Genomic DNA, 14,581 nt, shown 5'->3' on the forward strand with positions numbered 1-14,581 from the left:
CACAATGTATGAAAAAATCAAATAAAAACAGTCATATTAAAAACACCTAAATTTATTACATACTTAAAAAAGTTAATTAAATTTTTTATTTTATAAAAGAAAACTACATTATATATATATATATATATATATATATATATATATATATATATATATATATTTACTTTTGATACCTAAAATAAATTAAACCTTAATTATTTATTTTGTACCCTTTATATGGGTTGAGATGGTTGTACAAGAATATTAGAAAATCTGAAATGAAAAGATAATATTGTTGGTGATGAAATTGTGTGATAATTGGGAGTTGTTGTTACGTGTAGATGTAAATTTGATAAGAATCCATTATATTGTATTTATCATTATTTTGAAAGGGTAGTTAGTTGCATAGGACAATAAGCTGTAGGAGTATTAATAAGGAATTTTGTAGGGGCTGGGTGGGGTCCAGGTATAAATCTCCAAGTGGAAAACTTATCTATTGTAATTTCATCAAACCTGTGAAGGAACCATGGGCTGACACGTGTTACGACCTGGTCCATCTGATCTACCAATTCTCATCCACCTTATTCCTGGACCACACCAAGAAGAGGTGGTCTCCTTTTAGACCAATCAGACAACAGAGATGATTTGAGAGGGCCTCCTAAAGTTGACCTTTCTGCCTTAATTAACTCTTTTCATTGCTATACACCATTAATTTATGCTGCATCACACACACCATCAGAAAACTAGAAAATTCAATGCAAAACACCAGGACTTAAAAGGAAAACACTGTAAAACTTTTGTTTATATTAAATTATTTTTAACTTTTTGTATAAAGTTTTACTTATTAAATATTAAATGGTGAAATGTGTTTTTACTTTTTTAAATTTAAGTAATCTTTTTAGTTATTCAATTTTTTTTTCATTTATGAATTTTAGTTTATTTTCTTACGTTTTATACTTGTCATTAACAATGTTTATGTCAGTAATATTATAATTAACTAAATAATGACATAAAATTTCACTTTGTAATTTTTTCAACTAAAATATATTTTTAATCCTTTATTTAAGTAAAATTTCATTTTAGTTATTAACATTTAAAATGGATGGTTTTGGCCTCTCAACATTTTGATGTTGTCAAATTATCAAAACAGGATAGTTGTTTGTTAACATGATGAAGACTATACTCATGCTAATATATTCTATTATACTTTTTTTTTATCAATAGTAGAATTTGTATATAAATACAAGGCGTAAATGTCGGATCCAAAATCTTGTATAATATTGGATTCAAAACTTCCCTTATCGCACTATTTTCTATTGAAAAAAAAGGTTGTTTTACACTGTTGGATAACCATTTCAGAAGTCATGTAGGGTCTCTTATACTCATAATCATGCTATGTGTCCTTTATCAAAGATTTTGAAACTAGTTTAAGAAAATTTTCCACCGTAACATAACCTAAAAAATAAAAGAATCCAGACACGTATCCTATTATAAGTGATTTCACCAAATGATACCAAAATCATCATATAGACTTTTACCAGTTCTTTAAAAATATATGTTTGAGCTTTAGATTGGAGAGAAACTGAAATAAAGTGAATTAAAATATAGTCCTAATCAGATGAGATATATATTTGGAAATGAAACGGATAGAAACAACATTTCACTATTTTTACATTTTATTATTATAAAATTAGAGATATTTCATTTCATATTTTGAAACCAAGACGAATAAAAAGAATTATTGACTTTTAATTCTTATATTACTTTTTTTTGAGAAGGAATAAAAAGAATTATTAACTTTTAAATTTTATATTACTTTTTTTTTAAAAAGGAAATTCGTATATTATTTTTCATCGCATATAAGTTATAATTGGTAAAATTTGAAGAAAATATAAAATTTCATAGATAAAAATATTACGTATTTCTTGAAAATGATAATAGGTTAACGTAAATGTTCATGTTATTAAAGTGATTTTAATTTCTTACATAAAAAAAATTATAAGTACAAATTTCTTTTCTTGATATTTACTTAATATTTAAATTCACTTTATAATTTGTCTACTCAATTATTAATTACAAGTTTGTATTAAATTTAGTTAAAATTGAATTATAATAATAAAATGATAACCACTTCTCCTATCTATTAGTTTATTTTCCACTGTTCCACTATCTTTTAATTTTTTATTATTTTTCACATCAGTTTTTTTATTATATATTTTGTATTATAATTTTTAAATATTATTAAAGGTAAAACAAGATTACTATACTCTTTCCTCTCAACAATTTTCAAGTGATAACATTACCATTTAAAAAGTAATTTAAATATATTATACCTCTTATTTAAAGTAACATACTTTGACAATCAATATACTGCTACCCTAGTCATAATTAATGCTTCTCAAAAAGCCTAATGTAATCAATAATAATCTCTAAATGCTAGACAAAGTTGTCTTTGTGGCTTCTAGGTATTACACATCCTCTAAGTAAACATCAGTGACCATTGGTGATCAAATCATTTTCACTACTTTTCTTAGCATAGAATCTCCTATACATGGAGTCAACTTCACTGAGATAGAATGTGCCTGGAGATAAAAGGCTAGTGTCCTTGCTTGTTACAAACTCCTTCGCACCATACCTACATTCCATTAACTTCATGGTTTCAACAAATTTCTCTGGCGAAAACTGCATAAAAACCCACAAAGGTTGTGTTCGTGAGCATTCAAACAAGATGGTGAAAAAGAAATTCTAGACTATTCTAACTTAGTCAAATTTCTGGAGACACAACTAAAAGATGAAAACAACAAAAATTTTCACAAAAACGGTGTATTTTTATCAACTTAGGAACTAGTTACTCGATTATTTTATATAAAATCAAATGTTTCTTTTTTTATGTGAAAAAATTGACGCATTAATGTATTGCAGAAGAAGCAGAGAGTAATATATTCAAAGTAAATCTTAAATATGGTAGGCACCGTGTAATACTTCTATTTTCTTAAGACTCTCAAAGGATAAAATACCTCATGCCTTGACTTCAATTTTCCAGCAACATCCATCACTTTGACAATATTTGACAAGCTAAATGGAGATTGACCTTCACGTAGTTGCAAGGAGAACATTGTGGAAGTTAAGCCACTTCCATATGAGAACAGTATCACCCTCTTATTGTCCTACAAATTGTAAAATGTAAATCTTAATCAGAAGCACGAACCTTCGTTGAAAAGATACTTACATTTAACTAAGGTAGTGTTTAGAACATTCACCAATGTGCTATGCTTGTTGTGAATAAGTGAAATAAAAGCTGCATAAAGTGACGCGGTATACATGTTGCCAACTTGTTTTGGTATCAAGGTGGTTGGTTGCACCTTTGCATCAAATTGCGGCTTTGCCACTTGCTGGGATGCCTGTAAATCAAGAATACTTTACACCATTAGCAAAAGTTTCAAATTGTCCATTTTCTTGATAATTACATAAATGGGAAATAAAATCTTTGCCCTCCAACCAAAAAGAAAAATGAGTGACTAAGAGAAACAGAAGAATATTATTTCACTTCCCAAACTATATTTAGAGCTCTCAGACCTTTTCTAGATCCCGACTTTGATAGCTCTCATCAACAGATAATGTTGCAAAAGGTTGCAGCTTTTCTTTGGCAATCGCATCCACAGAACTGTAATCATAACCAACTTTTAAACACTACCAATACATGAAAAATTTGAAATTGAAAAGGTTTCCAGAGATGAAAAGATAAAAAGAACCTGGGATTTTTCAAAAAGTCATTGAACACCAAACGAGCAAAACTTTTCTGAACAAGCTGCAATAACTCGAAGTATTATATAAGCAGAGAAAAAATGCTCATGTAGGCATCAATTAAGTAGAGAAATCATGAATGATTATTATACGAAGCATTCTTAGTGAGAGGGGGATTGTGCGTTGTTAAGATATTAAGTGAGATCCTCGTAGCCATACCTTGTTATATGGAGAATGAAATACAAAGTATTCAGCATCAGAAATAGAAAATTGTTTTCCCACTAGTTTCTCATATCTGCAAAAGAGCAATGCTATAATGTGATTGGTTTAAATTTACAATTTACAAACCAAATTTCAGAAAAAAAACTATATTAACACTAGAAGCTTACTTGTGACTTAAGATATTATAGCAAGAATCAAGGGCCATAAGGTAACAAGTTTGAGAAAGCTTTCCATCAACAACCTATAAAACATAAGTCACATGGATTTATTGTAATTAGTCAAAACACAAGTAAAGAATGGACTCAGTAAAATGTCATCCCTCGTAAAACTTTCTCAAACGAAAAGAAAATTGCAATGATTTCTTTCACACTGGTGGGGAAAATGGAAGTAAGCTTTCAAACATTAAATCCCTTAGTCCTAAGTTAAGTTCTCATACACAAAAGTGCAAAGATACTAAACAGCTTACTGGATATTCACTGGCAAGATTTGGCTTGTAAAAGTCATAGGCATGAGCCATATGACTTCCTCTCAATTTGCTTTCAAAAGCAATGGGAGCATCGGGACCAATTAGCATGGCAATAGCGGCAGCTCCACCAGTAGGCCGAGCAGGTCCTTCAGAATATACCTGAGAAAGGAACTCATCATTGACAGATGCTTGAGTTGAGACTAAATTGACATCAGGGTACAACAGAATATAGGATATGCATCTGAGTTCATAACTTCTAGTTCTTAAAATAGCACATTTAAAAGGGAATGGATTTAAAAGGGAATGGGAAACATGTTCACTGTTACTAAATATATAGTCCAAAGACCATGACTGTGGAAGTGATCTTACAGCGCTGTCTGTGCAAACAACAAGTCCATATCGCCCATCCCATGAGTTGCTCTCCACCCAATTGGCACAATTGAACAAAGCAGCAGTTCCTCCATAGCATGCATTTGTTGAATCAACACCCTCGATATCAGTATTTCCATATTTCTGCGTATTTCATACAAGTAAATGAATATTGTATTCAAAAAGATACAAAAGTAGATCATTTGATTAACAAAGTCATTAACAGAACCACACAATTCTGATTATTAGCAATACTTATTGTATTCGACACAGTGGAACGTTATTTAATGACATTCAAATGCAGAAGCTAGTATCCGATCTGTTATAGAACAAAAGATAAAAAGAGCCCAGATAGTTATACAACACTTCAGCCATGCTCTCTTTTAGATGATATACCCAACATTGACTACGAAACACCTCCAATCCAGCATTAAAACACTTGATTTTAAGGTTTAATCATTCCATATATTTTATATATTTGTATCAGTTAAGAATTTTTAAACTACGATTATGTGGTGAAGAAACTCAATTTTCATTAACAAAGAGAATCATCTATCCATGCAGTTCGACATTGAAAGCATACCTCAAAGATCTGCATTAGGAAAGTTTTGATGGATTTGCTTTTGTCGATCACAGTCTCACTACCTACTTCCAGCCGACCAATTTGTTTAGGATCTATCTTATACTTCTCTAGAAGGGAAGAAACTACTGTCAAACTGAAAATGCCAGAGTTAGTCCTCAACAACAAAGTCCTATTTAACATTTAACACTAAATCAAACAGAGCAATATATCAAGTTTGCTTTGGTGGGTACGTCTAGTATTTATACATGTAGTACGATGAAAACAACACAAAAATATAAGACTACAGAAGATTAAAAAATTTCATGGCATTAAATATTTCCTTTGTATAATGCAATGAACTCATCTCCTTTATACGGTTATGAATGGTTTATGATAGAAATAAAAGGGTCCAAACATTCATTTTTCCTGAAAACTTTTGGGAAGACTTTCATCGTCGATAGGATTTACCAGAACACTAATTCACATTATCAGTTTCTGTAACTGACTCCACATGCCACAATAAGTTACTTCACTTCACCATTTACAGAAATCTGAGCAACGAGACCCTAAGCAATTCACACACATATAAACATAAGATGCAAGCAGAGGAAGAAAGAGGGCACGGGTATGCGATGGCTTCCCAACCGGAGCCGGCTCAAGGTCTAAGTAGATAAAGCTTTTGCTTAAGCCCTCTAAGAGAAAAAGACTCAAAAAATTTGTTTTTTACTACTAATTACTTTAAATCTCCAAAAAAAAGGTCTCAAACTTTTTTTAGTACTAATGGCTTTATGTCTCAAAAATCTGAGTTTCCTTTAGGTCTTATTCCTACGTTTGTTTTAGCCCTCCCCAGATGCTGCTTGTTCCCAACTGTGCATGTATATTTCTTCATGTCATTATTGTTATACATGTTTGTCGTGTCTCTCCTCACATTAAATCTCTTACTGAGGAAGCTTCAATAGTGATTATATACAATGGCAAGTCCAAACAGAATAAGCATCTAATATCTATACTATAGGCATAATTAAACTATAAAGATTATAAAATCCAAAGCAGAAACCTCATCGAAATGACATCTTCTACTTCTGTACAAAACGCCATGCAATCTTGACCAAGTCCAATAGTGTATTTCCCTTTACTGGCACCATCATGAGTCTCCAGCACTTCCTGCACAAGTGAAGAAGTGAAAACATTACTATAAAGGAAACAGACAAAAAGTGTGGAGAACTTCAATTTACATCAGCAAGATAACAAAACAAATGGATGCGTATCGTATAAGCCATAATAATCTACAACAACAAGTCATGTTCTTTCCCTTCCCTTCTGCTGCCGACAAATGGAGAACCGAACACGCCATAATTTGGATTACGATAAAATTTAAGAAGATCTCACGATTTTTCCCGCAGAAAACAGAGTTATGTTATGTGAGTCACAGAACACAATATATGAAAACTAGAAATCATGGCTCAGTAAGGCCCAGTCCTTTTCAATAGTGATAAGAAAAACGCATAACAATTTTGTGAGGCCCTTGTGCAATTGGCTACTGAAAACTACAAACAACTAACGTTCATGAGACGATCTTCATTATTCAATCATGAGCAAAAATCGGTAAACAAAATTAATTCCTGTACTGAACTTCTGTGACAGTTTCCTTATTATTCGTTAATCGTGAGAAAACAAACACGCGCGTGATGAGTTGTGTGTAAATGATGGGATTAAGGAAAATATAAAAGTGAAATTAAGATTGAAATATAGATGCGTTTACCTGTTGAATACAAGTAGGAGGGAAATAGATGTCAATAGCGAGAATCCCCACATTCTTTGCCATCGCAGTTAGTAACGTTTCCGAGAAAAAGAGAGAAAGAGAAGGATGGGTTGGATGAAGAGCCTTACGTGCAAATATATTTATATACAGGTGGAAGAAGTAAAAGTAAGCAGCTAGCAGCAACGAGATGGTTTTGTCGTGTTGTTTCTTACGTCGGAAAGTTTGAAGGTAGAGAGAGGAAGTTAGGTCGCAACAAATGTAGAACTGGCTGTTTTGCTTCAATAATCTCACCCTTGTGTTTCCCTCTAATTACCGGGTCTTGCCATTCCTCCGCGACAACCTCACAACTCCTTTCTTCCATACACATGTTCCAACATATAACCACATTCTAAATGTTTTTTTCTTTTATTTATTAGAGCTGTCCATTGGACGGAATTTTTTTCATTTTCGCATGAGATTTTGTATTAATATATTCATTAAAATGTAAGTAAAAATATTAAAATTTAATATTTTTGAATGATGAAAAGTTAATCAAACACATTTTAAAACAGGCCTAAAAATATTTTTTGAATTATATTTTATTAATATGATAAATATGTAATTTAAAAAGATAAAAATAGCGTTAACAGGACAATAAATTATTATCTTTAAATCTAAACTATGTGTCTTGTTACATTGAAAGACATAATAAAAAATTCACCAACCATTTCATTTGTAGTTTGGTGGGAGAGGGTATATATACAGTCTCAAACTGTGCTTCTTCTACGTCATCATTGTCCTCGCAAAAATATTTTCTGTCTCATAAACTATAAATCAATGTAGTTAAAAAAGATCCATTCATAGATAACTCATTTTTTAAATTAAATTAATATAGCAATTTAATTTAACTTTATGAATAATTTACTGTTTTACAGTTCAATTTAGTTAAATTAATCACAAAACAAATCCAAATACATAAATTCAACAATATAAATCGTCTAACCCAAAAATTCAACAAACTTTTAAAATGAGCTAAATATTATTCACATGCAAGGATCCCGACTCGGAACATTCATTGTATACAAGTCAAATTGAAATTTTAAAACTCTTCTATCACTTCAAAACTTTGTAATCATCAAATATCCCATATATACTTAATTGCACAAAAAAATCCTTGTTTTTCTCAAACAAATCCTACATGCATGCACTTTTCCGTAGATGATGAAGAGAAAGAAATAGAATTTATAGAAAGAAGTATATGTTTACATCTAGAAAAAACTTTATACTGTGAATTCACTCTGACAAGAGAAAGGTGAAGAGAATCTAGTCCTCTATTAGTTGGGTGGATATGAAGAAAGAAGAAAAATAAACAAATTTTTGGCAAAGTCTTGCAATAAAAAATTTAATCAAATTTTCTATTTGGAGCTCCACTCTTAATAAACTCACCTCTATTACTATTACGATTGAATGGAAAACTCAAAATTTTGAGGTTTAAGTCAATAAATAAGTTACACTTTTTTATTAAATAAGTTATATCTCTTAGAATTTTATTAAAATAAAAAAGTTACACCATTGAAAAATAGAATTTTAATGAAAATTAAAAATCTCTCATAACAACCACTGAGAAATAGAATTTTAATGACGATTAAAAATATTTCATAATAATGATTTTAAAATGGTCATTGTTCGGACGGTCATTAAAACTAACGATTTTTAGTGATGGATATATATAGAATCATCATTGTATGTGTTCATCGTCATTAGATTTTTAATGATGGATGTGTATACAATCATCATTTTATGATCAAAGTTGTAAATAGAGCCATCGAATTGTATATTATATGCTAATAGTTTCATTAAGCATAGTTATTGTAAGGTAAATAGTATAATGGCTAAAAATTAACTATAGCATATGATACATAAAACAACGATAAAAAACAATTGTTATTAGATAAAATTGTCGGCGATCAAATTTTTTTATTATAGTCTCTTTATAACCGTTGTTATATGACATCCGTAGAGAATATATATATATATATATATATATATATATATATATATATATATATATATATATATATATATATATATATATATATATATATATATACGTGTGTGTGTGTGAATGAAATATAAATGTTAATTTGTTATATTAAAGTAATTTAAAAGTATAAATCATAAAAATGTGTTTGTTAAAAAAAACTTGTTAGAAATACTTTTCTTTGTAGAAATCACATTTTATGACCTACTATGACGTACATAATAATACTGGGTCTTATAGTAGGTCTGCACACTTTATGACGTAGCAGAAATTTACGTCATAATAGCTTGAACATATTATCACGTAATTTTTATAACCAATCATAATATGCACAATTTATTATTCATTTATTAGTCATAATATGACAAAACATATTATGATGTATATTTATTTACCTGTTATAATATGTAGTGTATTATGACGTAAATATTTTTATCAATCACAATATGTTAAATGTATTATGACGTACAATTTTTCACCTATCATAATACATTATTTTCCGAATCAATCTATTATAATACATCATTTTTCACCTATCATAATATTATGCTACAAGTTAGTTTTATGAATCAACCTATTATATATATATATATATATATATATATATATATATATATATATATATATGAATGCATAATATTATTCTACAAGTTAGTTTTATGAATTAAATTAAATTTAAGTTCACTTTTTTCAAATGGTAACCGAATAATTTGAAACATTTTATAGCAAAATATTAGACTTTGTGTCACTTACTATTAGTTTCCATAATTCTACATGAGATATTCAATCTTAAATATTAAGAGATGTAATGAAGAACTTACATTGTATAGAAACAATTTCAAATTATAAATAAATATAAATTTTATTTTACAAGTTAATTTTATTTAAATAAGTTAAATTTAAAATTTGTTTTCTTTAAACAATTAATAGATAAAAATAACCATATAAAATGATTATATACATTACAAAACAATTCAAAATACGTAAAAAAGAATGAAAATAAAAGATGTCTAACAAAATCATATATATACATATCTTCACTATTATTTCATTATCATTGTACTACAAAAAAGAAGGGCATTACGGACGGCCGAAGTCCACCGGAAATAGCCAAAAAGTCGTCGGTAATGTCCATTATCGACGGATTAGCGACAACCAATTGTCCGTCGCTGAATCGTTTGTCGCTAACATTTACCGATGGCCTTTGGCCTTCGGTAATTACCGAAGGGCAAAGGCCTTCGGTAATTACCGAATGGCAAAGGCCTTCGGTAATTATCGAAAGGCAAAGGCCTTTGGTAAGAATCAGGCAGGATTAAAGCGTAAAGAATCACTGAACTACATTTAAAATCATTAGCAAATTGTAATACAACTGGTAATGCGATGAACTCTGTAATTTCCTTTCAAGTTAAATCATTTTCCGGAACATATCTCTTGAAGAAGGTACTAATGAATGTAATCTTTTGTCATTTAACAAATAACAAAGTACAGAAGAAAAAAGGCTATGAATTATAAAATCTAACTGTAAATAGAAAGCTCTTATGAATAAGAAAGCTCTTTTGTGATTTACATTCTTGGCAATCTTCAAAAGAAATTTGACGAAGAATGAATCAGAAAATAGAAAGACTTCAATCTGGTGAAATTGAGTGAGAATACCAAACAAGGATTGTCCAACTTGGCAAACTCGTAGCTGGTTATGTATGGGCTGCTTTAAATGAAACAATTGACAACGTTTGTGGAACTGTAAAACTAGTAGCAATCACATTCCCCCTGCTCCATAAAAGTGGTATATAACATAATCAGTAGATAGAACTAAAAGTTCTTTTTTCTCAGCGCCATTTTCACTAAACATATTATATAAAACGAGGGAAGAAAAAAAGAAAGAAAGGGCTTGATTACTTGGAAATATAGCTCCTCCAACAAGGTCTATTTGGAAGTTAGGAGGTAGAGAACGCATCTCTGATATTTTCAAATAAGCCAATTCTTCAAGAACAATCGCTGCAGTAACCATAATACCAAAAAGGAACCCATAGCCTATCTTCCAATCACTTCCTGTTGGTGTATACTGTGAAGGAACCGAAGTTTGTAATAAGAGGGATTAACAAAGTTAAGGAAATAAAAAACCAGTATATATAAATGGGACACTCCAATAAATAAAATTAAAAATAAATATTTATTCTTTTATGAAAATCTGCAAGGATTTGACTATTAACCTTATATATGAAATAAATTTAAGTATTAGCAATATATAAATAAAATAACTATGAAATAACAATACAATAAAATACCATGTCGTAATTGTAATTAATAAAAAAAAATTATATTTGGATTCCTTTAGCAAAGGGAAAACAAAATTACAACAGTCAAAGAACACCAAACACAACATGATAAATTTTCAACTTAATAAATAGTCTTTATTTTGAATCTAATTATATATGGATTTGAGTTAATTATATATTGATTTGAGTTAAATATAGCATTCAAAAAATAGAAAGAACATTGCATTGATGTTGGATGATCATGCATAACACAGTTAAATAATTGCATTCCCAACACTATGTTTATGGCCGCAAATATGAGTGCCAACCTCACCTTAATTAACTTATTTTTCTTAATTCCTTTTGCTATCATAATTTATATAGAAAATTATCTAGGCAAGGTTAGATATGGATCAGTGACAAACCTGAAGAATAGTTAGTACAAGGGCAAAAATGCCTATGCCTATGTGATCTAGCATTTAAGGGATCCTTGTGCCTGAAATGTCTAGCAATAACGTATTCCCTCCTTCAACAAAATCAAGTTTCAAGTTTCAAGATCCCAGTTGAAAAACACAATTAGGATTGGTCATCAATAACACTCTTCAACAATTACAACACACACATTAACCAAACCAAAATTCTATACTCTCTCGAATGGTCATCTCGAACTCCAACCGAAATTGGAGTTTCAAACTCACAATTATTACAATATAATCAGCAAAATATATGTCTACATAGAGGATCTGGTAGAAGACTTTCTCCATAAGCAATTATACTGGAGAAGAATAGCAAGAGAAATTGAATTTCTTTATATATATATATATATATATATATATATATATATATATATATATATATATATATTGTAAGTTTCTTTCAATTTGTCATTTTTAGAGTTTATTATAGTGAAGCTAGTTGATCAGAGCAGAATTCTGGTCTAATTTAGCACTAAAAAAGCGATGCAAGACAAATAAAAGAAAAGACAGAGCACCACCTTATAGCAAAGGCGCTTGGGCACCTCGAGGCTTCCTCCGGATCTCCCTCACCACGCCGTCACCTTCGTCTTCCTCCTCCTATGTCGCCTCTTCCTCAAGGCGGAGCTTGCACAACGGGCACGACGCGTGGAGGTCGAGCCACGGCGTGATGCAACCGGCATGGTAGAGGTGTTTGCAGGGCAACTGTTTGGCCTCGACGTCAAAGAGGGAAATTTGGTCTTTGCACACAGCGCAGAAAACGACGCCATTGGGGTCGAGCGCAGAAAGGAGCGAGGGTGTGACGTTGACGAAGGGGAGAGGGCAGGGTTTGGCGGGGAGGGGCTTGGGGGAGAGGAGTAAGAGCGCGTCGTGGAAAACGACGCCAAAGAAGGGTGATTCGACATTGTTTTGGGAGAAGGGAGAGGCCATTAGTTCGAGGAAGAATGTGTGGCAGTGGAGACAGAGGAGAGGCGAGGGAAGGAGCGTGAGGGACACACTCATATTGCATTCGTGGCACCAGTAGGTCTTCGCTTCTGGCTCCGCCGCTGTCGCCATCAAAGGTGTTTCCCTCTGCGAATGATTGTGAACTTAATAGGGAGGCACCCTCCTAGATTGCACGAACACGCTCAACCACCGAAAATGCTCGCGCTCTTCACAATACTGCTATGCCAACAGAAGATGGAAGGGACCGATGATGCGCAAACAAAAGGGAACCAAACAAAGGAGGAGAAATTTGGAGGTACCCTCACATGCCCTCAGATTTCAATTTCGGGGAAGAGAAGAGAGAAATTTGGGGGAAAGGAACTGCTGAAATTGCAAATGAGCGAGGGAATACCAAACTTTGGGTTAAGTCATCATGTACAATACCGAAGGCTCGTATCCACCGGTATATTACGGCAGACGCAAATTACCGAAGGACACCTGACCGTCGGTAATTATCCGCCGCTAATACGCGTGTTTCTTATAGTGTAATTAAGGAGTGATCTTAGTTCACGTTATGTGCGAACATACAATATTGCATCTACAAAACACTAATAAACACATGACAAATTAGTAAAAAATAAATCAATATGGTAAAGAAAACGTGTTTTTTTTAAGAGAGATGATATTTCACTCATCGGATTGTAATACATATAAATATCATTTATTCTAATTAAAAATTTATTCATATTTTGATTAAAATAATTTAATAACCAATATAAATTAAGAGAAATAAACATTAAAATTACAAAACACAACATTTATGAACATCATATATTATTTAAGGATTTAAAATGCTAAACTAGTAAAATATATTATTTCAAAAGTGAACTATCGTTTAAATAAAATTCATTCGCTTGAGTAATACTTTACAGTAAAACTCGCATAAGAGGAATTTTTGAGCAAGAGACTTTTTCATTTGTTTCTAGATAATATATATATATATATATATATATATATATATATATATATATATATATATATATATATATATATATATTCACCTAAAAATGTGACCTGTATCTTAAAATATATTAATTTCAAAAGATGATAGATGTATAAAGGCAAAAAAAACAAAAACAAGAAACAAATCTCAATTCCATATTTAAGTTTCAATGACAAAGCAATATAACACCTTTTATTCCTGTGACCAAATTACTTAAATTAAATAAATGAACCACCACCAATACAATTAAATTAATGGGGGTAAAAAATATTGTAACTAATTCACCTAAATTAATTAAATGAACAACTACCGAACTAACTTGATGTTTGTCGAGTTTAAAAAATAATTACAATCCGAATATTAACGAGTTAGTAACTTTTAAACAGAGAGATCAAGTTACATTAGCACGAGTATCCCACATTCTCAATAGTTTCTATAAAATATATTTATACTGAATTAACTGTTAAATTATACTTAGATGTTTTTTTATCGTTCTTTATAATAAAAAATAAATGTACATATATTTTTTCTTAATTGTAACAAACATAAATTACGTTTTTCTTGAGTATATTTAAACTTATAATAAATAATTGAAATTATGATACAAAGTTGTTTTTAAATATTTACACTTTCCTTATGTAAATATTTAAATGTAACTTAGAAATATTGATAAAAAAAGAGTGAAATAGTTAAATAGATAGAGTATATACATAAAGATTAAAGACAGTGTAGTTTAAAAAATCATTTTGGTTCAAAAATAATACGTCAAATTCATATTCACATAAAAAAGAGAAAACAATAT

The 14,581-nt window shown here is 30.5% G+C and overlaps 1 protein-coding gene and 1 pseudogene across 1 annotated transcript; both read right to left on the reverse strand.

The window, feature by feature from the left end:
• Positions 1-2,284: 2,284 nt before the first annotated feature.
• Positions 2,285-7,369, reverse strand: LOC124828906 (hydroxymethylglutaryl-CoA synthase-like). The gene is made up of 12 exons (XM_088104895.1): positions 7,105-7,369; positions 6,400-6,506; positions 5,364-5,496; positions 4,781-4,924; positions 4,412-4,570; positions 4,113-4,186; positions 3,943-4,018; positions 3,732-3,787; positions 3,556-3,643; positions 3,240-3,380; positions 2,997-3,146; positions 2,285-2,661 (listed from the first exon to the last, which is right to left on the reverse strand). Exons 1-12 carry the CDS (start codon positions 7,165-7,167, stop codon positions 2,470-2,472), a joined length of 1,383 nt encoding a protein of 460 aa, XP_087961021.1. The 5' UTR covers positions 7,168-7,369; the 3' UTR covers positions 2,285-2,469.
• A 5,005-nt stretch (positions 7,370-12,374) lies between these two features.
• On the reverse strand, positions 12,375-12,908 carry LOC124828905 (E3 ubiquitin-protein ligase RZF1-like; annotated as a pseudogene).
• Positions 12,909-14,581: the final 1,673 nt, after the last annotated feature.

This window comes from Vigna umbellata, chromosome 1 (genome assembly GCF_029865625.1).
Source record: "Vigna umbellata cultivar VRB3 chromosome 1, Vumbellata_1.0, whole genome shotgun sequence".
NCBI classification, from domain to species: Eukaryota; Viridiplantae; Streptophyta; class Magnoliopsida; order Fabales; family Fabaceae; genus Vigna; species Vigna umbellata.